This window comes from Galleria mellonella, unplaced genomic scaffold, assembly GCF_026898425.1.
Source record: "Galleria mellonella isolate WM207_F2 unplaced genomic scaffold, CSIRO_AGI_GalMel_v1 utg56, whole genome shotgun sequence".
In the NCBI taxonomy this organism is placed as follows: Eukaryota; Metazoa; Arthropoda; class Insecta; order Lepidoptera; family Pyralidae; genus Galleria; species Galleria mellonella.
The window spans coordinates 1498695-1518921 of NW_026442117.1; the positions used below are offsets into that span (position 1 = coordinate 1498695).

The 20227-nt window shown below is 35.3% G+C and overlaps 1 protein-coding gene across 7 annotated transcripts in view; it reads right to left on the reverse strand.

Moving 5' to 3' along the window:
• LOC113512474 (muscle-specific protein 300 kDa) overlaps positions 1-20227 on the reverse strand; it is a 232148-nt gene that overhangs the window by 10956 nt on the left and 200965 nt on the right. For all 7 annotated transcript variants that reach the window (XM_052899082.1, XM_052899079.1, XM_052899081.1 and 4 more), the window contains one exon: positions 673-897. In XM_052899082.1, the coding sequence (XP_052755042.1) occupies positions 673-897 (225 nt within the window). The remainder of the gene's footprint in view (positions 1-672; positions 898-20227) is intronic.

Below are 20227 nucleotides of genomic sequence, written 5' to 3' on the forward strand. Positions count from 1 at the left end.
ACGAGACAGTTACATTCTATGAAGAAGTATTGAGCGTTTTGCAAATGATAGTAAAATTTATGCAACGGATGTAATCGTAAGTGTGTCGCTCCCGATGAGAGGTGACTGGAGGACAATCAATAAATATCAGACCGTTAACCTCATTGTTATGATAATGATTGTTGATTCCTTTCCACATATACGTGCACTGGTTTATAGTAACTTCCCAGCGAGCATGTAATACAAAATATGGCTTATATATGAATGCAAAAATTTAATTTTGAAATATGCAGTATGTACTGTCATATTGAACGGTCTGTACTTCCAAGTAGAAGCCAATTTTTAGGAACATCGGCCAAAGAAACTGTGTACAAAAGTTGTTTGCTTCTCGATCTCTGTTCCATCTATATTTGTTTTGTGAAATAGCTGTGTTTGCATGGCTGTGTTTTGGTTTGAAGAGTGGTACATGGTGCGATTATAGGCCTCGAAGCCAGAATAGCTTTAGGAATGGTAACGTAATGTTTATTGGTGAGGTATATTAAAAGCATCACAATCTATTTTGTAATATCCATAGTGTTCTTTATGCCCTTAGGCGACGATTAGTTACCACATTCATTCAGGAGAGTCGACTGTTTGTTTGTTATTCTAAGTATAAAAATAATCTATATATACAATAATTTTATTACAACTCACATTTCTCATATCGCATAATTTCTCCTTGGCCTGTAGTGCTTTAGCCCTTGCTAGTTGCCTGGCTTCTCCGAGGTCCGCCAACACTTGGACAGCCCCAGCTACCAGCTGCATCCTCCTGGCGAGTGCATCTGCGTCTGCTTGCAATGCCCTCGAGCCCGTTTCGGTGGCCACGCGTGCAGCCAAAGACCGGAGTTCCGCTACTCTGGCTTCTTGTTCTAGGCATGCCTAGTTAAAAAAAATTTAGTGATAAGTTTCTTATTGGTTTAGATAAGGCATTTATTGGAGTCTCGCGGATTGGATAAAACAGATATCTTGGTTAAGATGTTTAGATATTTTGGATAAGATGTTAAGTTGAGATGATCTATATACTTCATTGGTCTAATTTTGGCTCCAAACAGCATATGTTCAGATTTAAAGCTGAGTTATGGTACTTTGTAAAATATTGGGATTCAAAATTTGCCACAAGAATTTAAGATTTTCTAATGATACCTCTGGTAGGTGTGGTAACCGTTTACCACAAAGCATAATGAATACTTAATTGTTATTAGTTGTGTTAGTTTATATGTATTTATAACATTAAAATTACATTTTAAAAAATAAAACTGACGCTACATTTTCAATAAAATATATTTATTATATATAGATTGATGAATGTGGAAGAAGCGAAAGAGGTTTGTTTGAATCGAAGCATTTGGTGTTCCATTGTTTCTGCCTACACTAATGGGAGATAGGCGTGACAGATATGTATGTATGTATGTATATTTATTATTGTTTAAAAAATAATAAAATTAATATATGTAAGTTCAGAATTGGCCAAGATATAGAAAAAAAAAAACATATATATTGAGCATATGACGTAATATGAGGGAAAAACAATAAACTGAGTTGTGACCATTTTATGTTACTATGGCACACGCATGAAGGAAGAAAACTGTTACTTGTTTTATATATTTTGCTTTTTTGTATATATATATATATATACACATACATACATAATACATAATACGTGTTTCAAATGTGAAGCAGTTGTGTTTGTCCAACTGTGTTTTAGTTTGAAGGGTGGGATATGGCAGTGAATTTACAGGTTACAGAGGAAAAACACCTGATTCCTTAGGGATAGCAACGCATGGAGGGTATCATGAACGAAACAGTATACTCTGTTATGTCCATGGTACTGCACATGTATATAGGCGACGATTACCACTTTCCATTAGGTGGGCTGTCAGCTTGTTATGATTAATTATTATTTATATAAAATTAAATAAAAAAAACTCCTTATTGAAGTCAAATAAAATAAAATCCAGAGCAAAACGATAGAGTAAATATTTAAATGTTATATTTTTTCACAATGCTCATTGACAATGACGTTTCATTATCGCGTAATATGTTATTGATTTTAAGAAAATGGACTTTATAACTTAATTACCCTTGACCATGAGGTTAATCTTGAAACCAACGATAAAATAAACAAAATTAATATAAAGAACTCTGTTAAGAATTGTCATTTACGGTAATATTTTGAGCAGATTTCCATTTTGAATTGATTACTGCGCAGTTAAAATGACGATCTCTATCGAAACAGTCTCAGTAAAATGTTCAATAAAAGTATGGGGCAATTCAAAATTAAATAGTTAATATTTATTGTAACTATAATTATTAATCTATCAACTATTAAACTAAATCGTAAGCTATTTTAACGTTTACCTATTTTAACATTAATACACTGACTAGCTATTTTTGAAAGTTTCCAAAAAAAAAAAAAGAGGCCCTCAATTTTATTCTTTTTTTTATAATTGTTATCTCATTAGCGTTTGGCGTGAATTTACTGGGTACAGAGGAATAACACCTGAGTCCTCAGGAATGGCAACGCAGTGGGGGGTATCATGGGCGAAACAGTATACTCTGTTATGTCCATGGTACTGCTCATGTCTATAGGCGACGGTTACCACTTTCCATCAGGTGGGCCGTCAGCTTGTATGCCATTCTAAGTTGTATAAAAAAAAAAACACCGTCATTTGTAAACTGATTTGGATAGAAATTTCATCAAAATCGACACAGAACTTTGTTCATTAAATCAAAACAACGACGACCCTTTTGCTACGATTGCCATATTTTTTTCTATCATTTAAATTTGTTAATATTCATAATCGAAATCAACAAACATACTACAACAGTAAACTCATTAAATTTGCATTAACGAATTATAATATAAATATCGATTAGAATTGTTGAATCGATCGAATATCGTGGTATTCGATCGATTCGACAATTGTTGAGCAGTGTCGTTAGAGATTGGAAACGTTTAGAGATTGGAAACGTTTAGAGATTGCATCTTGCATCGGATATGTTACAAATAGACCGTGCGATTCTCGGAGGCTAGAAGAGTATGCGTAAACAGATTATGTTCATGTGTGAACTAATGAATGGGGAAGGAGACGACAAATATTTTATAACCAACTTCAATAAGTAGAACGTTTTAAGTGTACGCATTTTTATGAGTGTTTTTTTATATAGATAGATACTCTTTATTATTTCCTCCATAAGATTTACCAGAGCGAGACTTTGTACAAAAGTCGTTTGCTTAGGTACCTCTGTCCTATTCGTGTTTCAACCGTGAAGCAGTTGTGTTTGCATAGCTGTGTTTCGGTTTGAAGGGTGGGATATGGCGTGTATTTACAGGGTACAGAGGAATAACACCTGAGTCGTCAGGAATGGCAACACATGGGAGTAACATGAGCGAAACAGTGTACTCTGTTATGCCTATGCTACTGCTTATGTCTAGAGGCGACGGTTACCACTTTCCATCAGGTGGGCCGTCAGCTTGTTTGCCATTCTAAGTTGTATAAAAAAAACATTACAATAGTAATATTATTATAGATACAAACAATTACAAGAAATGATCACAGTGAGAAAACAATGGGCGATCGTATCGCTAAAAGCGATCTCTCCTTACGGTGACCTTAATTATCTATTAATTATATCTAATTTATCTATCTATTTTTCATTATAAGACGGAGAAAAACAAATTGGAAACCTTATCCTTATTTTAAATAGGTTCAAAATGCAAATATTGGTCAATATATTGAATCATTCACCTTAGGTCATTGCATCGTGACTCTGATGTCTAGGTACAAGGAAAATAAATTTAAGATGTGTGCGTCAAGATGGAAAGTAAACAAGTAATTGGTGTCAATCGTTGGGTAGGTATTTACATAGGCATTTATTGATGACAATACAACATACATACATACTTACATACACGTTATGTATAACGGCTAGAGTAAGATTACCGTTCATTGAAAAAGTATTGGAAATATCATGTATGTTTTTATGCAACTCAAAATGGCAAACAAGCTGACGGCCCACCTGATGATAAGTGATAACCATCGTCTATAGACATGAGCAGTATAATGGATATAACAGAGTGTATTGTTTCGACCATGATACCTTCCATGCGTTGCCATCCCTGAGGACTCAGGTGTTAATACTCTGTACCCTGTAAATTTACTGCCATATCTCAGGACAGAAGTGCCCTAGCAAACGACTTTTGTACAAAGTCTTCCTCTGGTAAATTTAGGTTAGGATTATTTTTTTAATCGTAAATATTTAATAAAACATAAGTAATATGTATAAGTCGCGTAATAATATGTAGTCAACAATACCTAATAATAGAACATGAACAATAGTAACATTAAAAAAAAAAATAAAAAAAAAAACAACCAGAAAACTTTGTATTCATTTGGCGCGTAAAATGAATTAGGAAGGCACGTGTACGTGTCACCTTATTTATTACCAACGATTTCTCCTTCAAAATATTTAAACAGGCGAATTCATAGACTGATTTACGTACAAATTGTGTATTTACATAAACAAATCTTATCAGCATACTTGATTTTAGTTCAAGGTTTTATCAATATTTATCAGTTACGTTGTGATAAAATTTTAAAAAGATCATCTTCCTTACCCAGTTTTGAGTGATAAATGGGTGTCTGACATGTGACAGATATGTTTGCATGGTTTAACAATATACTGTACACGGTTTATAATATTTTTATAATATAATTGTTTATAATTCTAATGTTTTAATGTTTGTCAAACACAAGGCATGCTGTGGTCGCCTATAAATGTAAGAACAGTTAGATTTAGTCTACCAGTGTATTGTACTAAAATGTTTAGCTGTACCTTATGTTGGTAATGTTTGGTATGGAAGGTAAATAAATAATTACTCCTCTCCATCCAAAGGTTGCCTGGAAGAGATCGCTCTTAGCGATAAGGCCGCCCATTGTTTTCTCACTGTGATCATTTCTTGTAATTGTTTATATTTATAATAAGTTTACTGTTGTAACCTTTTGGAGGAAATAATAAAGAGTATCTATCTATTTATCTATCTATACACGAATTTATAAATTAATATTTTGCTTAGCAAAAAAACGATTCAAAATCATGTACGGGATTAACATTTGTGTAAAACCTATCGATTGTAAATGTTTTTTATCGAAGTCGGTTGATAGGCACATACAATTACTCTCTTATTCATAAAAAATACAACCTTTTACAAACCTATTTTAACTATTGGAGTGTTTTGTCATAGTCTTGCAAATTGGCAATGTAGCATAAAAGAAAAGGACAAAACAATAGCAAAAATAGGTGTTATTATATGTTTTTATGAATAGTATGAAGTTAACAATTCAAATGTATTTTTTTAAGCTTGTAACAAATTAAATTTCCATTTTATAAACCGATTTATAAAATTTTCCTTTTTTATTTCATAGAAATTTTATTAAAATCGAATGAGTAAATTAGATTTTAAACCGAAAGAGTTAGTTTTACTACAATTGAAGTTAAAGATTTTTTTGGTATAAAATGTTAAATTATTTCATGTTGAGTACCCGATCATGTCGTCATATTTGATAATTCAAGATAGGGAAATGATAAGAAGAAGCAGTGTATAAGCATGATACGGGCTATGAGATTGAACGATTAAAATACTAAAATTTCATATATAAACAAATATATATATATAAATAACAAATACGCTTACACATATATAAAATATACTATATTATACACGAAATTGAGAATAATATAAAGCACTTACTGCTCGGATAAAGTAAAAAAGTGAGCATGAACGTTTTTTTTTTTTTTGAAAGACGGTTTAGTCGGTAGTCTCTTAATGGTATCAGATATATTAGTATATATATATGTACATATATGTATGTATACAATAAAATTGCTTCGAATATTTTGATTGTGGTCAGCGTATTATATTTTTAAACAAGTTTTATACAAGTACAGTAACTACTTGAAGAAGACTTCGTCATAACTATTATTAAAAATTAAAATATGATATTTACAAAATGTTTAATTATGTTTAATTATGTACAATTACGTAAATGTGTATTAATACTGAATGTTGTTATGATTATTTTTTCAAGGACGGCCATAAAGTAAATTTATGTGTATTTTTATTAGCGCAACAGGCAATATTTGAAATATATGTTTTTTTTTAAAGTCCACTAAATTCGTGTTTCATAAATGTATTTTTTAAATTATCAATTTTTAGACACTTTCAACAGTTGAGGTTATGTAACAAGATATGAATTACTAAATAAGGTTCAATCAACGACAAAAAACTTCACTTTTTTCCCTTTTTTTTTTTTTAAATACTAGATGTTTCTCGTGGCTTTGCCCTCGTAAATGAATATATAAAATATCCTATAAGTTTATTTATTTTTATTTAATACTTCATTTGTACACACTAATTATACATAAAAATATGACAGCGGTAATCAAATGTACAAAGGCGAGCTTTACTCTAAAAGAGTTCTCTTCCAGCAACACCCAAAGTGGAAAGGAGTATTAATGTCAGTGGGTAGAGTGGTGTACAATATTGTGACATTGTGTGTATATATATATATATATATATATATATATATATATACATTAGGTTATTTTTTTATTTATGATATTACCTATTATTTAATTTCATTCGCTATATCCCACAATGGCTATAGTTGTCAAATGCCTCTGACTACCCAATTAGAGATTATAGTCGTGAATACATACATTCTTTTACTAATTTTATTATTTTTAGTCTATCGTGTGTGAATAAATACATAGCGAATTCTATTCTAAACCGAATTTAATTCTGCGAACACCCACACGCGGACGGACAAGCGTCAGTTGCGTCTTTTTGCTTGAATTCCATGAGCCAAATTCATATCCGTAACACATCATCGATGCTGTGAGCTCTCATTTATTAATAAATCATCCATTACTCACTAGCTGTATACCGCGGCTTTGTTCGTATAAATCTTTACTTATCTTAAAATAAAAATCCCGTGTCAAAACAATTCATACTAGTTTCCAAAGCAGTCTATGGGAGAGGCCTATGTTCGGATGTGGACGGATAATAGTTGAGACCTTACCAGAGGGAGATTTTGTACAAAAGTCGATTGCTTAGGTACCTCGTTCCATTCGTGTTTCTACCGTGAAGCAGTTGTGTTTGCATGGCTGTGTTTCGGTTTGAAGGGTAGGATATGGCGTGAATTTACAGGGTACGGAGGAATAACAGCTGAGTCCTCAGGAATGGCAACGCATGGATGGTATCATGGGCGAAACAGTATACTCTGTTATGTCCATGGTACTGCTTATGTCTATAGGCGACGGTTACCACTTTCCATCAGGTGGGCCGTCAGCTTGTTTGCCATTCTTCTTCATCTCATCTCGTCTTTTTCTTTCCCGTGGATGTTTATTACGTTTTATCCCAGTCAATCGGTATATCCCGGCCATGTGAAGTCGCAGTTGAAAATTAAAATATTTAATTATTTGTAAGGTAACTTTAAGTTTTAATGGGAAGAATGGATTGTTAGTAATGCGGACTACCAGTCCCATTGCTAGCAATATACCCCTGTCAGGTCGACCTCCACGTGGTTCCCCCTAGAAACCATCGTGCTGAATTCCTGGTGCATTCACCACGATGAGTCAACTGACCTGCTTTTTCATTCTCACCTAATCATCCCTCACTAGTGCCCCGCTAGCGCAGGCGGGGTTAGCATTCTATTGCTAAGTACAAGGAACTATATAGAAGGAATGATAAAATAAAAATTGTAAATCATATAGTTGCCTTCTTCCTTCTTATGTAAATATAATTAGTAAAAAGAGGACGAAAGGTACACCATTTGTTTCCATTTTTGTCAATTCATAGCAGCCTAGTGTACAGAAAATGTTTGATATGCCAATTATTTATCAATGGGTTAATATAACATAATAATCTAACCTGTTAGGAATTGACAAAAATGGAAACTGATGGTGCATCTTTCGTCCTCTTTTTACTAATTATATTTGCATAAGAAGAAAGGAGGCAATCATATAATTTACAGCTTTTATTTTATCATTCCTTCTACGTAATTCCTTGTTCTTATCTTCATTGTCATCCATTAAAAAAAAATATATGTACGTAAATATATCGTATTAAATCGTGTTCGAGTGACAAACATCGAAACATACGAACTTTCATATTTATATTACTAGTATAGAATATTCAATTCGGTTCCTCATCAGGATCGAAACCAGGGGTGGAGTTGAACACGTAGTGGTTATTAATGTCCCCGAAAATGTGTTAGTGAAAGCGTGAAAGTACTTGTGTCCAATATGGCGGGCACATTACACGTTCTGTTATGGCGGTAAATGGTCGATATCCAAAATAAGAGAATGAAAGTAAATTATGTTTTATGTAATGGTAATTGATAATAAAAACATATGAATATATTTCTGAACTAGCTGTATCTTAGCCGTGTGGTCCCGGCATAGAATAGACCACCCCTTCTTTTCTCGTAGGTGTCGTAAGAGCCAATAAAGGGAGGGCGAATGTCAAATTGTCAAATGTTAATAAATATTATTTTTAAACGAGATAATGCCGCGAAAAGGGGGGAAAGGGATTCTTAGTAATGGAGACTGAGAATCCTATTGCTAGCAATATACCCAACCAGGTCGACCTCCTCGCGGTTCTCCCAGGAAACTATCATGGTTAATTCCTGACGAATTCATCATAATGGGCTAACTGGCCTGTTTTCATTCTCACCTATCACCCTTCACTGGTGCTCCGCCAGCGTATCCCGTTAGCGCAGGCGGGGTTACCATACCATTTTCACCCATCAAAAAAAAAATGCCGCGAAAAATTCGTAAGCGGAAATAGAACAACTCCGGTACCTAGATTTTAACTTAAGAAGTAAATTAAACAGGTAATATTTATCTTTTTTTTTTTTTTTTTTTTTTATATAACTTAGAATGGCAAACAAGCTGACGGCCCACCTGATGGAAAGTGGTAACCGTCGCCTATAGACATGAGCAGTACCATGGACATAACAGAGTATTCTGTTTCGCCCATGATACCCCCCATGCGTTGCCATTCCTGAGGACTCAGGTGTTATTCCTCTGTACCCAGTAAATTCACAATCTATATCAATATTTAAACACAAAAAATAAATAAAACCTTAAAGGCTGGCTTTGTGGTCCCGGCATAGAATGAGCATCCCTATCTTTAACGTGGGTGCCATAAGAAGCAACTGAGGAAACTTAATGTTAGAGGGATGGGCAGCAGCGTTCCTCTTTAAACATCTCTAAAGCGTAACTGCAATTGCCAATCTGTCTGCCAAACATGACAACTACTGACAAAACCCTCCCAAAGGGAAGAATTATGTTTAGCTGTAGACATTCGAATTGGAAAAAAACTTTTTGCTTTCGATAGCTTCCTTCTTGAGAAACATCACGAAACGACCACAGGAGAAGCCACGGGATACAGTTTGTTTTTAGTATATTTTCTGTTATGCATAACGTAACTGGTCATACGTATTCTGGTCAAAGCTTCGAACCCATTTTGGGATATGTCCGTTGACCGGACGTTGCTAGTCATATGTCCGTGACAATATGATATACTTCATCGTAACTTTGATTTGTAAGTATTTATGGTTCTCTTAGTACGTCAGTCTATAGCTATTTTTAACCGACTTAAAAATAAGGCAGAATAATGTTTCACGAATGTACGTATTGAAATGCATGTAGGCAGATTACGATCTTTGCGAAAATAAATCTAATCAACTAACCAGTGACATCGTCACCTCTATGGCAAATTTACGAATCTGCAGTTTTTTTTCAAATTTGACATTTAGTCACCTTTATGGTAAACTTACGAAACTGAAAAAGATACATTTTACAGGGGAACGTTTTGTAACATTAGAATGCAAATAACTTTTGATAGAAGACTACTGTAAAAGATCATGCTAACATTTTAGTTTTAAAATCCTGTTTTTTATTGAATGCGCTTAATTAATTATTATATTACAAGTATCAGAAATAAATGCACATTCGTTACTTTGCACCTTCATACATGACAGTTCCTAGGTATTGAGTTATACAACAGCAAATCTACGAAAGTGGCAGTTTCGTAAGTTGCCAAAGAAAATCATTTATATGGACGAAGATATGGACTCCCGCAAGATAAAACCTATTTCAGTAAAATGGCTATGTAATCGCCAAAAATATAGACTTTAAAATAAACTAATCAATGACGCCAATTGGCAATTGTTTATGTGAACATTATCTCTGCAAAAAAAAAAGCAATTATAATCGGGAACATATAAACACTGGATGAAAGATGAAATGTTTTCTTAGATACATTGTTTATTTTTATTGCGTAAACTAAAACCGTCATATTACCACCGTCATAGAACCACAGGATAACCTATTTGCGTAGGAATATTACAAATAAAACTGTAATAATCGGTTTTGAAACGGTAACATAATTTCGTAACAAATATAGAAAAAAATAAGACGATTTGAAAAGTACACTCTTTTGGAAGCCTTCCTTAGGTATTAATATTATAAGATATTCACGAAAAAAAAAAACAAAACCAGTTATTTTAAAACTTAAAATTTAATTAAATTATTGGATTAATTTTGATAAAGTTTACTATAGAGTCAATATGAAAGTATATCCTTTAAGAAAAAAAAATTGCAAATCGGTTTACAAATGACGGAGTGATAAGGTAACAAACATGAAAAAAAAACAATCGAATTGGAAATCTATTTCTTTTCGAAGTCAATTGAAAAGTAAAAATGAGTTTGTTATCCTTTAGCTCCTTAACGGTTTAACAAATCACTATGTATGCCTGGAAGAGATCGCTCTTAGCGATAAGGTCGCCCATTGTTTTCTCACTGTGATTATTTCTTGTAATTGTTTATATTTATAATAAGTTTACTATTGTAATCTTTTGGAGGAAACAATAAAGAGTATCTATATATCTATCTATCTATATGTAATATGGCTCCCATGCACTATCATTCTTCATCCCATGAATGAAGAATGGCATAAATCGATCAGTGAACATGTTTCGTTTAATATAACGAAGTGGGGACATTAAAAAAAATATATAACGAAGTAGCGGTTAAGAGTCAGTTTAAAAATAAACAGGCAATCCCTGCTCAATGCAATACTTATTTTTAAATGCATCGCTTTTATATTATCTAAAATTTTGCAGTCTTTATAACCATTTACATCCGAGCAGAAGCCACGATTTATTTTGAACGTACATCTGGTGTTGATGTTACGCAGCAGCTCGATTGAGGATGTTACATCGTTACCAACATATTGGTTGGCTTGCGAAACAATAATTTGTTCATCAGATATTTTCTATTTAGGTTACAATAATAAAATAGGCGAGTAATTTTTAATAGATGGAAATGCAATGGTATGTCTGTTTGGTACACGCTTGTTTTTCTATTGTTCCGTGCTAGCGTAGTATCAGTGAGAGATGATAGGTGAAAATGAATGCAGGTTAGTCGACATGATTGTTTCCAGGGAGGAGAGTATTTTTTTTAATGGATGATAATGGATTGGTAGCCCCACCCGCGCTATCGGTATACACCGGCGGGGCACCAGTGAAGAATGATAGGCGAGGATGAAGCAGGTCAGTTAACCCATCGTGACGAATTCAACAAGAATTGTTCACGATGGTTTCCAGAGGGAATCACGGGGAGGTCGAACTAGTAGGGCATATTGCTAGCAATGGGGCTGTCAAACTCCATTGCTAACAATCCCTTTCCCCCCAGGGAGGAGAGTGTTGAGGTCTACCGTGAGAGTCGACCTGATGGTGTGTGCTACTAGCAACGGAGTTATCCTTACTAAAATTACATTACATTTTATTTACTTAAATTACATTTTAATATAATAACTATTTGTTTAACTTACGTATAATAAGATCGAGAAAACTCGATCAGTTTTGGGACCAATTCGGGGCCCTTAACCATGAACAGCTGTAATACGAGCGCGAGCCTGACTTTATTTAACATTAAAATATAATGTGTGCTTACGATTTTTTTAATAATAAATTATTATAAATGTGCTAGTGAGTTTGTTTGTTTGTTTGTAACCAATGTATAGGACGGTGAAGGATATAGGACTTTATCTCGGTCACGCGGATGAAGGCGCGGGTAAAAGATAGCTACTAATAAAGCCCTCTATGGGATGAGATGGGATGGCCCATTCTATGCCGGGACCACATGGCGAAAATAGTTTATGGTCATATTATATTTTGTCACGTCATGCACCAACCGTTGGCATTACAAATAATAAATAATAGACAAAAAAATGAAGAACAAATAGAGAAATTGCTGACAGACATTTTCATAAATGCAAATACGTGAGTAATTAACTTTTTAAAGTAGGTTATTCTCGTCGAACAATATTTATGTAAACTTAATACCTATCATTAGCTTTTACTCGTGGCTTCGTCTGCGTTACTAGGAGTTTTTTTTTTGATGGGTTAAAAGGGTATGGTGACCCCGCCTGCGCTAACGGGATACGCTGAGCACCAGTGAAGGGTGATAGATGAGAATGAAAACAGGCCAGTTAGCCCATCACGATGAATTCATCAGGAATTAACCATGTTAGTTTCTAGGGAGAACCGCGAGGAGGTTGACCTGGTTGAGTATATTGCTAGCAATAAGATTCGCAGTCTCCATTACTAACAATCCCTTTCCCCCGCGTTACCGGGATATATTTACTGACCAGGAACTAAGCGTAGCCTATATCTTTATCCCATATAGTACTTTACTAAATTCCATAGCGATTGATTAAGCTGGTAAGGTATAAAGCTATAAGGAAACAAAGAAACTCACTTTCACATTTATAATATTAATAATAAATTAATAATAGGATAAAAGAGACTAGTGAATATCATGAGGTATATTTTATTATGAATAAACCATGCGAAGCCGGGGCGGGTCGCTAGTATATACAAACTTTATGGTGATTTTTTTATACCACTTAGAATGGCAAACAAGCTGACGGCCCACCTGATGGAAAGTGGTAACCGTCGCCTATAGACATGAGCGGTGCCATGGATATAACAGAGTATACTGTTTCGCCCATGATACCTCCCATTCGTGTGCCATTCCTGAGGACTCAGGTGTTATTCCTCTGTACCCTGTAAATTCACGCCATATCCCACCGTTCATACCGAAACACAGCCGTGCAAACACAACTGCTTCATGGTAGAAATACGAATGAGACAGAGGTACCTAAACAATCGACTTTTGTACAAAGTCTCCCTCTTTTATCAAATAAAAACCCAACTTCAATTCCAATTCGAAAAGGCGACTAAGGGAACTTTATGGTAGAAATGGGCAACAGCGTGCTGCCTAGCGTGGTAGCTACTGGTAAAACACCCCTTATGAGGGAGGCTTATGTTCAGCGGTGGACAGTTAACGGCTGATATGGTGAAGGAACAAAAGCAAGCAACTTTAGAAGCAAATGTATCAATTCCGGACGAGCTGTAGGTTTGTACACTGTACTAAAATCATTAATTAATATTAATGAATAGAATTATCATCAAGTAAACGCGTCGCAATGATGACCTTTGCTTCCCTCAGTGCTCTGATAAAATTAATTAACTAACCGTTCGTAGAATTGTAGTTAAAAATTTTTCACAGTATTTTTTTTTTGAACAAATTCGTTTCCAACGGATTTTAAACGTTACCTATCTAGTTATTTATCTATTTGTAAAGATTTGAGGCTTTTTTTTTAATGGATGACTATGAAATGGGGAATAGTAACCCCGCCTGCGCTATCGGTATACGCTGGCAGCAGTGAGAGATGATAGGTCAGGATGAAGGCAGGTCAGTTGGCCCATCATGACGAATTTAAGGATAAATTAGCCACGATGGTTTCCAGAGGGAACCATGTGGAGGTTGACCTAATAAGGTATATTGCTAGCAATGGGGCTGTCAAACTCCACTGCTAACAATCCTTTTCCCCATAGAGTATACTGTTTCGCCCATGATACCCCCTATGCGTTGCCATTCCTGAGGACTCAGGTGTTATTCCTTTGTACCATGTAAATTCACGCCATATTCCACCCTTCAAACTGAAACACAGCCATGCAAACACAACTGCTTCACGATAGAAATACGAATGGGACAGAGGTACCCAAGCAATTGACGAAGAAGTCTCCCTCTGGTACTATATAATATTTGTCACGATTGCTGTATGAATATTTTTGTAGTTTTATAAAAGCAAATTATGGGGGGCAGGGATTGTTAGTAATGGGGTTTTACTGACCCATTGGCAGCAATATACTCTCATATCAGATCGACCTCCACGGGGAGCCACCCCCTGGAAACCATTGTGGTTAATCCAAAGTGGAATTCGTCACGACTGGTCAACTCACCTGCTTTCAACCTCACCTATCACCCCTCACTGGTGCCCAGCCAGCGTATACCGATAGCGCAGACGGGGTTTTTTTTATGGGTGAAAATGGAATGGTAACCCCGCCTGCGCTAATGGAATACGCTGGCGGAGCACCAGTGAAGGGTGATTGATGAGAATGAAAACAGGCCAGTTAGCCCATCATGATGAATTCATCAGGAATTAACCATGATAGTTTCCAGGGGGAACCGCGAGGAGGTCGACCTGGTTGGGTATATTGCTAGCAATGGGATTCTCAGTCTCCATTACTAACAATCCCTTTCCCCCGCGCAGACGGGGTTACCATTCCATTATCAATCAAAATAAAAAAAATATAATAATTGAAACTAATACAAGTGATTTTATTCTATTAAATTTTAGGTTATAATTGATTCGATCGAGCAAAGGAACACTCCAATTTTGGCGGGCTTCCTTCCTTATTGATTGCTGGCCGTTCGAGGTTATTTTCTGTTTAGTTATGTAGTTACCGAGGCGAGGGCGCGTTTCGCGCCCGCCCGCAATTAAGACGCTATACTGCCGCACTATAGATTAAAAAGTATTACAGACATAGACAAGTGATTTTTTTTTTAATCATACTATTACAAAAATTTATTATGATTTCTGATTAGCAGGATAATAGTTTAATAGATATGGCAAACAGTTTAATAGCCAGCTATTTTTTAAAATTAACTAGCTATTTTTTTTCTGTAATCTATACTATACTTATAATAAATCTGTAGAGAGGTCAATTCTGTACATGAAATATATTTCCAAAATAACTATCAGGCGGTGATTAGTGAACGATACTGATGCCAAAAATGCAATCAGTAAAATTTTTGTCTGTCTGCCTGTATGTTCGTTATAGAAATAAAAACTACTGGACGGATTTTAACAAAACTTAGATTTTTATTTTTTAGATTTCAATTCGGTCATTAGATAAAAGGTTATTTAGCCGCATCTAATTCTTGTTCATTCTGCATTTAATGGCAAAAGTAGGTAAGTGTGCCCTTGAAAATTCAGAGCTAGCTAATTGTACACACATTTCGTATTTCTCTCTATTTGTAACTCCGAAACTAAATTACACTTAATGACCCTCTGTTAATGACGGCGATTGTTTCCAAGACTTATTTGTTTCTGTAAACATCTTTATTTAAGTATTTAATATTTTATGAACAATTCAATGGTTCTGTTTATTTGTGAGTGAAATTTGTTATCACAGGTTCAATTCTAAACGACAAAATGGTAATGGGGTCTAACAGCCCGATTGCTAGGGGGAAAGGGATTGTTAGTAATGGAGATTGAGAATCCTATTGCTAGCAATATACCCAACCAGGTCGACCTCCTCGCGGTTCCCCCTGGAAACTATCATGATTAATTCCTGATGAATTCATCATAATGGGCTAACTGGCCTGTTTTCATTCTCATCGATCACCCTTCACTGGTGCCCCGCCAGCGTATCCCGTTAGCGCAGGTAGGGTTACTATTCCATTTTCTACCAATAAAAAAAAAACAGCCCGATTGCTAGCAATATACAATTGACATAGTAATTCAAATGTTGCCACACTGCAGTATTTAATTAATTTTAAAATGTCTATTCTTGTTTTTTTTTTCGTTCCATTCATCCCAATGAAAAGGCAAAGGGCTGAGTCCATACAGCTCAAGTCTATCGTTGTGTTAATAAATGAATAACAAGATATAAACTCTGACGATCGTCTAGACCAGTGATTCTCAACCTTTTTTTTTTGTTGCGGCACATATTTAACGATTTCAAAATTTGGCGGCACACAAAAGTGCCGCGGCACAGTGGTTGAGAAACACTGGTCTAGACTATCAGACCGCACCTTTTTCTAGATTTATGTGGCTGGATAGCGTGCTTAGTGATATTATATGTGCTACTATACTAAATTAAAAGGCACGCCTTCTGTAACTACCAAATATAAATATAACTAATGGAATGGAACTTCAAGTTTTGAAGCTTGAGTAGACGATAAACATATCTGCTTATACTAACTGAATTATTCGGTTTTACCTATATAAATTATGATAAAAGTATTGTGTATTAATGTGTACCATACACAACCAGAGAGAGACTTTGTACACAAGTCGTTTACAGCACCTCTGTCCCATTCGTGTTTCAACCGTGAAACAGTTGTTTGCATGGCTGTTTCGGTTTGAAGGGTGAGGTATGGCCGTGAATTTACAGGGTACAGAGGAATAACACCTGAGTCCTTAGAAATAGCAACGCTAGGGAGATATCATGGGCAAAACAGTATCATCTGTTATGTCCATGGTACTGCTCATGTCTATAGACGACGGTTACCAGTTTCAAACAGGTGGACCGTCAGCTTGTTTGCTGTTCTTAATTGCATAAAAAATAACACTTTACTCGTGTACGCATTCGTTCAGCTGCTCAAGCATGGTTGAGTACCCAACAAACTTCCATACATATTTACAATGTTTGTTCGTCTTAATCTATTATTTACTATTGGTATATTTATTAGTAAATACTATTTACAACTTCCTTAATAATACTATATCAACCAATCTTTCACTAGCTTCAAAAACTCTGTTAAAGCCCATTATCTCTCCCTTTAAGTACTATTTACCCATGTTCTATCTTCATCTTCCAGTGACACTCTCCTGTTGTATGTGTGCTTTTAAGTTTGTGTATGTTTATGTATGTATGTGTATGTATGTATATGTATGTATGTGCATATATATGTATATATCTTTGTATATATTTGTTTATATATAATAGTGCGCCACGTACCCTTTGTTTTTCTGTCTTTTCTCAAAGGTTGTCTGGAAGAGATTGCTTAGCGATAAGGCCGCCTTTTGTATCACTTCTCATTACAGTTAAATGTATTTACTATTTTATAAATGGTGCAATAAAGTGTAAATAAATAAATATAAATGTGGAAAGGTGTCTGTCTGTTTACCTTCTACTAGTACGAGAAATATTTAGATTGAAGAAGGGCATTGTATGAGGATTAACTATCCATTGCTGAATATAGTCCTCCCTCATAAGGGGGGTTTTGCCAGTAGTTGCCACTCTTGGCATGCAGGTTGGCAACTGCAGTTTGACTTACGTTGTTTTAAGAGGGATGCTGCATTTTTTTAATGAGCGATAATGGAATGGTAACCCCGCCTGCGCTATCGGTATACGCTGGCAGGGCACCAGTGGGGGATGATAGATGACGATGAAAACAGGTCAGTGAGTCCATCGTGATGAATTCGACTAGAATTAACCACGATGGTTTCTAGGAGAAACCACATGAAAGTCGACCTGATAGGGTGGCTGGCAATGGGTCAATTAGACCCCAATTCCTTTCCCCCCAGAGGGTCGCTGCTGCCCATCCCTCGATCATAAGCTCCCTTAGCCGCCTCTTAAGACACCCACGGGAAAAGAAGGGGATCTATACTAAGCCAGGAAAAGTGCATACGCTACTTATATCGAGGACACGCAGCCGAAGTCGCGGGGTAACACTAGTAATAAAATATGAGGAAATTAGAACAGGGAAGTTAATTTACATGGCAATCTAATTTTAAAACGATGCGTCATTAATTTGAAGTATGATTAAAAATATTTACATTCCCTTACTACATGTTACGTACGTACTTACGCCGAAACGGCTGTAACCCAATTCAAGAGATTTAGAGTGAATTATAATAGTTATTTTTTGATACATAACATACATAAATTAGAAACTAGCCAACACAGTATGGAACGAAGGGGGAAGGGATTTTTAGTAATGGGGAGGTAAGTCCCCATTGTAATCAATCAGGTCGACCTCCACGCGGTTCCCCCTGGAAACGATCGTGACTAATTTATCGTTGAATCCGTCACGATGGGCTAACTGACCTGTCTTTTAATCTTCACCTATCATCTCTCACTGGTACCCCGCCAGTGTATACCGATAGCGCAGGAGGGGTTGCCATGCCATAAAAAAAAGTGTGGAACAAAACATAGCTAACATCAAATTAAAAGATAAAATAAACTTGGATACTATAAAGAACAAAACTTGATTCACGAACGTTATTTACTGTATTAAGAAATAAACATGAAGGTGGACAGAACATGTGATTAGGTTCAATAAGAAAAAATGGTCTAAGGACGTTACAGAGTAGTGATATTGTCTTTTATGTATAAAAAAAAAACACGGAAGTGTGAGTAAGATCGACATTTTTTATCTCGCTCTGCGTACACTTTTATAAACGCTTTTATTTTTAGATGACTCGACTTACCCAAGCCTTAACCAATCACTATGAAATTAACTATACAAGTATTATATGGGATGGAGCGATATATAGGCTACTTTTTATCCCGGTCACGCAGACAAAGTCACGGATAAAAACTAGTATTTCATAAAAATATTTCACGTTATACTGTATACACAGACTCATTTATACTTTAAAAATAATTGAATACGTACCTAAGCACAAATAGGATCACAATTGTAAATAAATGCAGTGTAATTTGTTTTAAAAGAAACGTAAGTATTGTCTATGAATTTATTAACATAGACAAATTACTAAAATTAACTAAACGAGTTCTGGCCGAATAGATTATAACTCTTAGAAAAAAAAAATACGTTCAAATTCAAATACCGTAAAACGTTCTAAAGTCAACGAACATTTATAAATTACGAAATTTAACATAATAATCGTAATGAGATTAAATTTATTTGTTAAATTAAAATTTGGTTACAATTATTATCGTATACGGTGTGGTCCCGGCATAGACTAAGCCACCCCCTTCCTTTCCCGTGGGTGTCGTAAATAGCGACTAAGGAAACATAATGGGCAACAGTGCCCCTCTTAAAACTTCAACAAACCAACTCCTGGCAAAACATCTTTTATGGTCTATGATTAGCAATGGACAGTAACCGACTGATATGAATTTAAAAAAAAAATTTAAAGGCACGCTGCTACCCATTCCTCGCCGTCCCTTAGTCGCCTCTTACGACACCCACGGGAAAGGTAGGGGCAGCTCTTTCTGTATTGGGGTACACATGGCGGTATTCATTTGTTTTTTTTTATGGGTGAAAATGGATGGTAACTCCGCCTGCGTTAACGGGATACGCTGGCGGAGCACCAGTGAAGGTTGATCGATGAGAATGAAAACAGGCCAGTTAGCCCATCATGATGAATTCATCAGGAGTTAACCATGATAGTTTCCAGGGAGAACCGCGACGAGGTCGACCTGGTTGGGTATATTGCTAGCAATGGGAGTCTCAGTCTCCATTACTATCAATCCCTTTCCCGCCGGTATTCATTTGTTTATTATAAAAATACCAAATTCTGTAAAACTTTGTTATTTAATTTCGTTAACATACAAACTAACGCTGAAAATTCAAGTTTCAAGGTTTGGCTTTATCTTGTATATGTCGATGATTCACTCTAGACCACTTCCTTTTATATTATATACTAACATAATTAAAAATTATGTCCCACAAAAAACCGACTTAAATCGTGATAAAACTAATTAATTCGATTTAAAAACTAAACTACTGTACCGATTTTGGTAAAATTTCTACTTGAGACCAATCTGTAAGTTAATATCCATTCAGATAAAAAAATAATTACCCAAATCAGTTTACAACTAACAAAGTTATGAGGTAACAAATATACAAAAAAATACAAACGAATTAAAAATTAAAGTAAATTTTGCACCGCGAATTAAAAAACATGACTGTTCCACCAAAAAAGAACTGTTTTCAAAAATTTATGGCCAGTGTCACTTGGGATTATGTAAGAATTCTAATAATACCTAATACAGGGGAAAGGGATTGTTAGTAATGGAGACTAAGA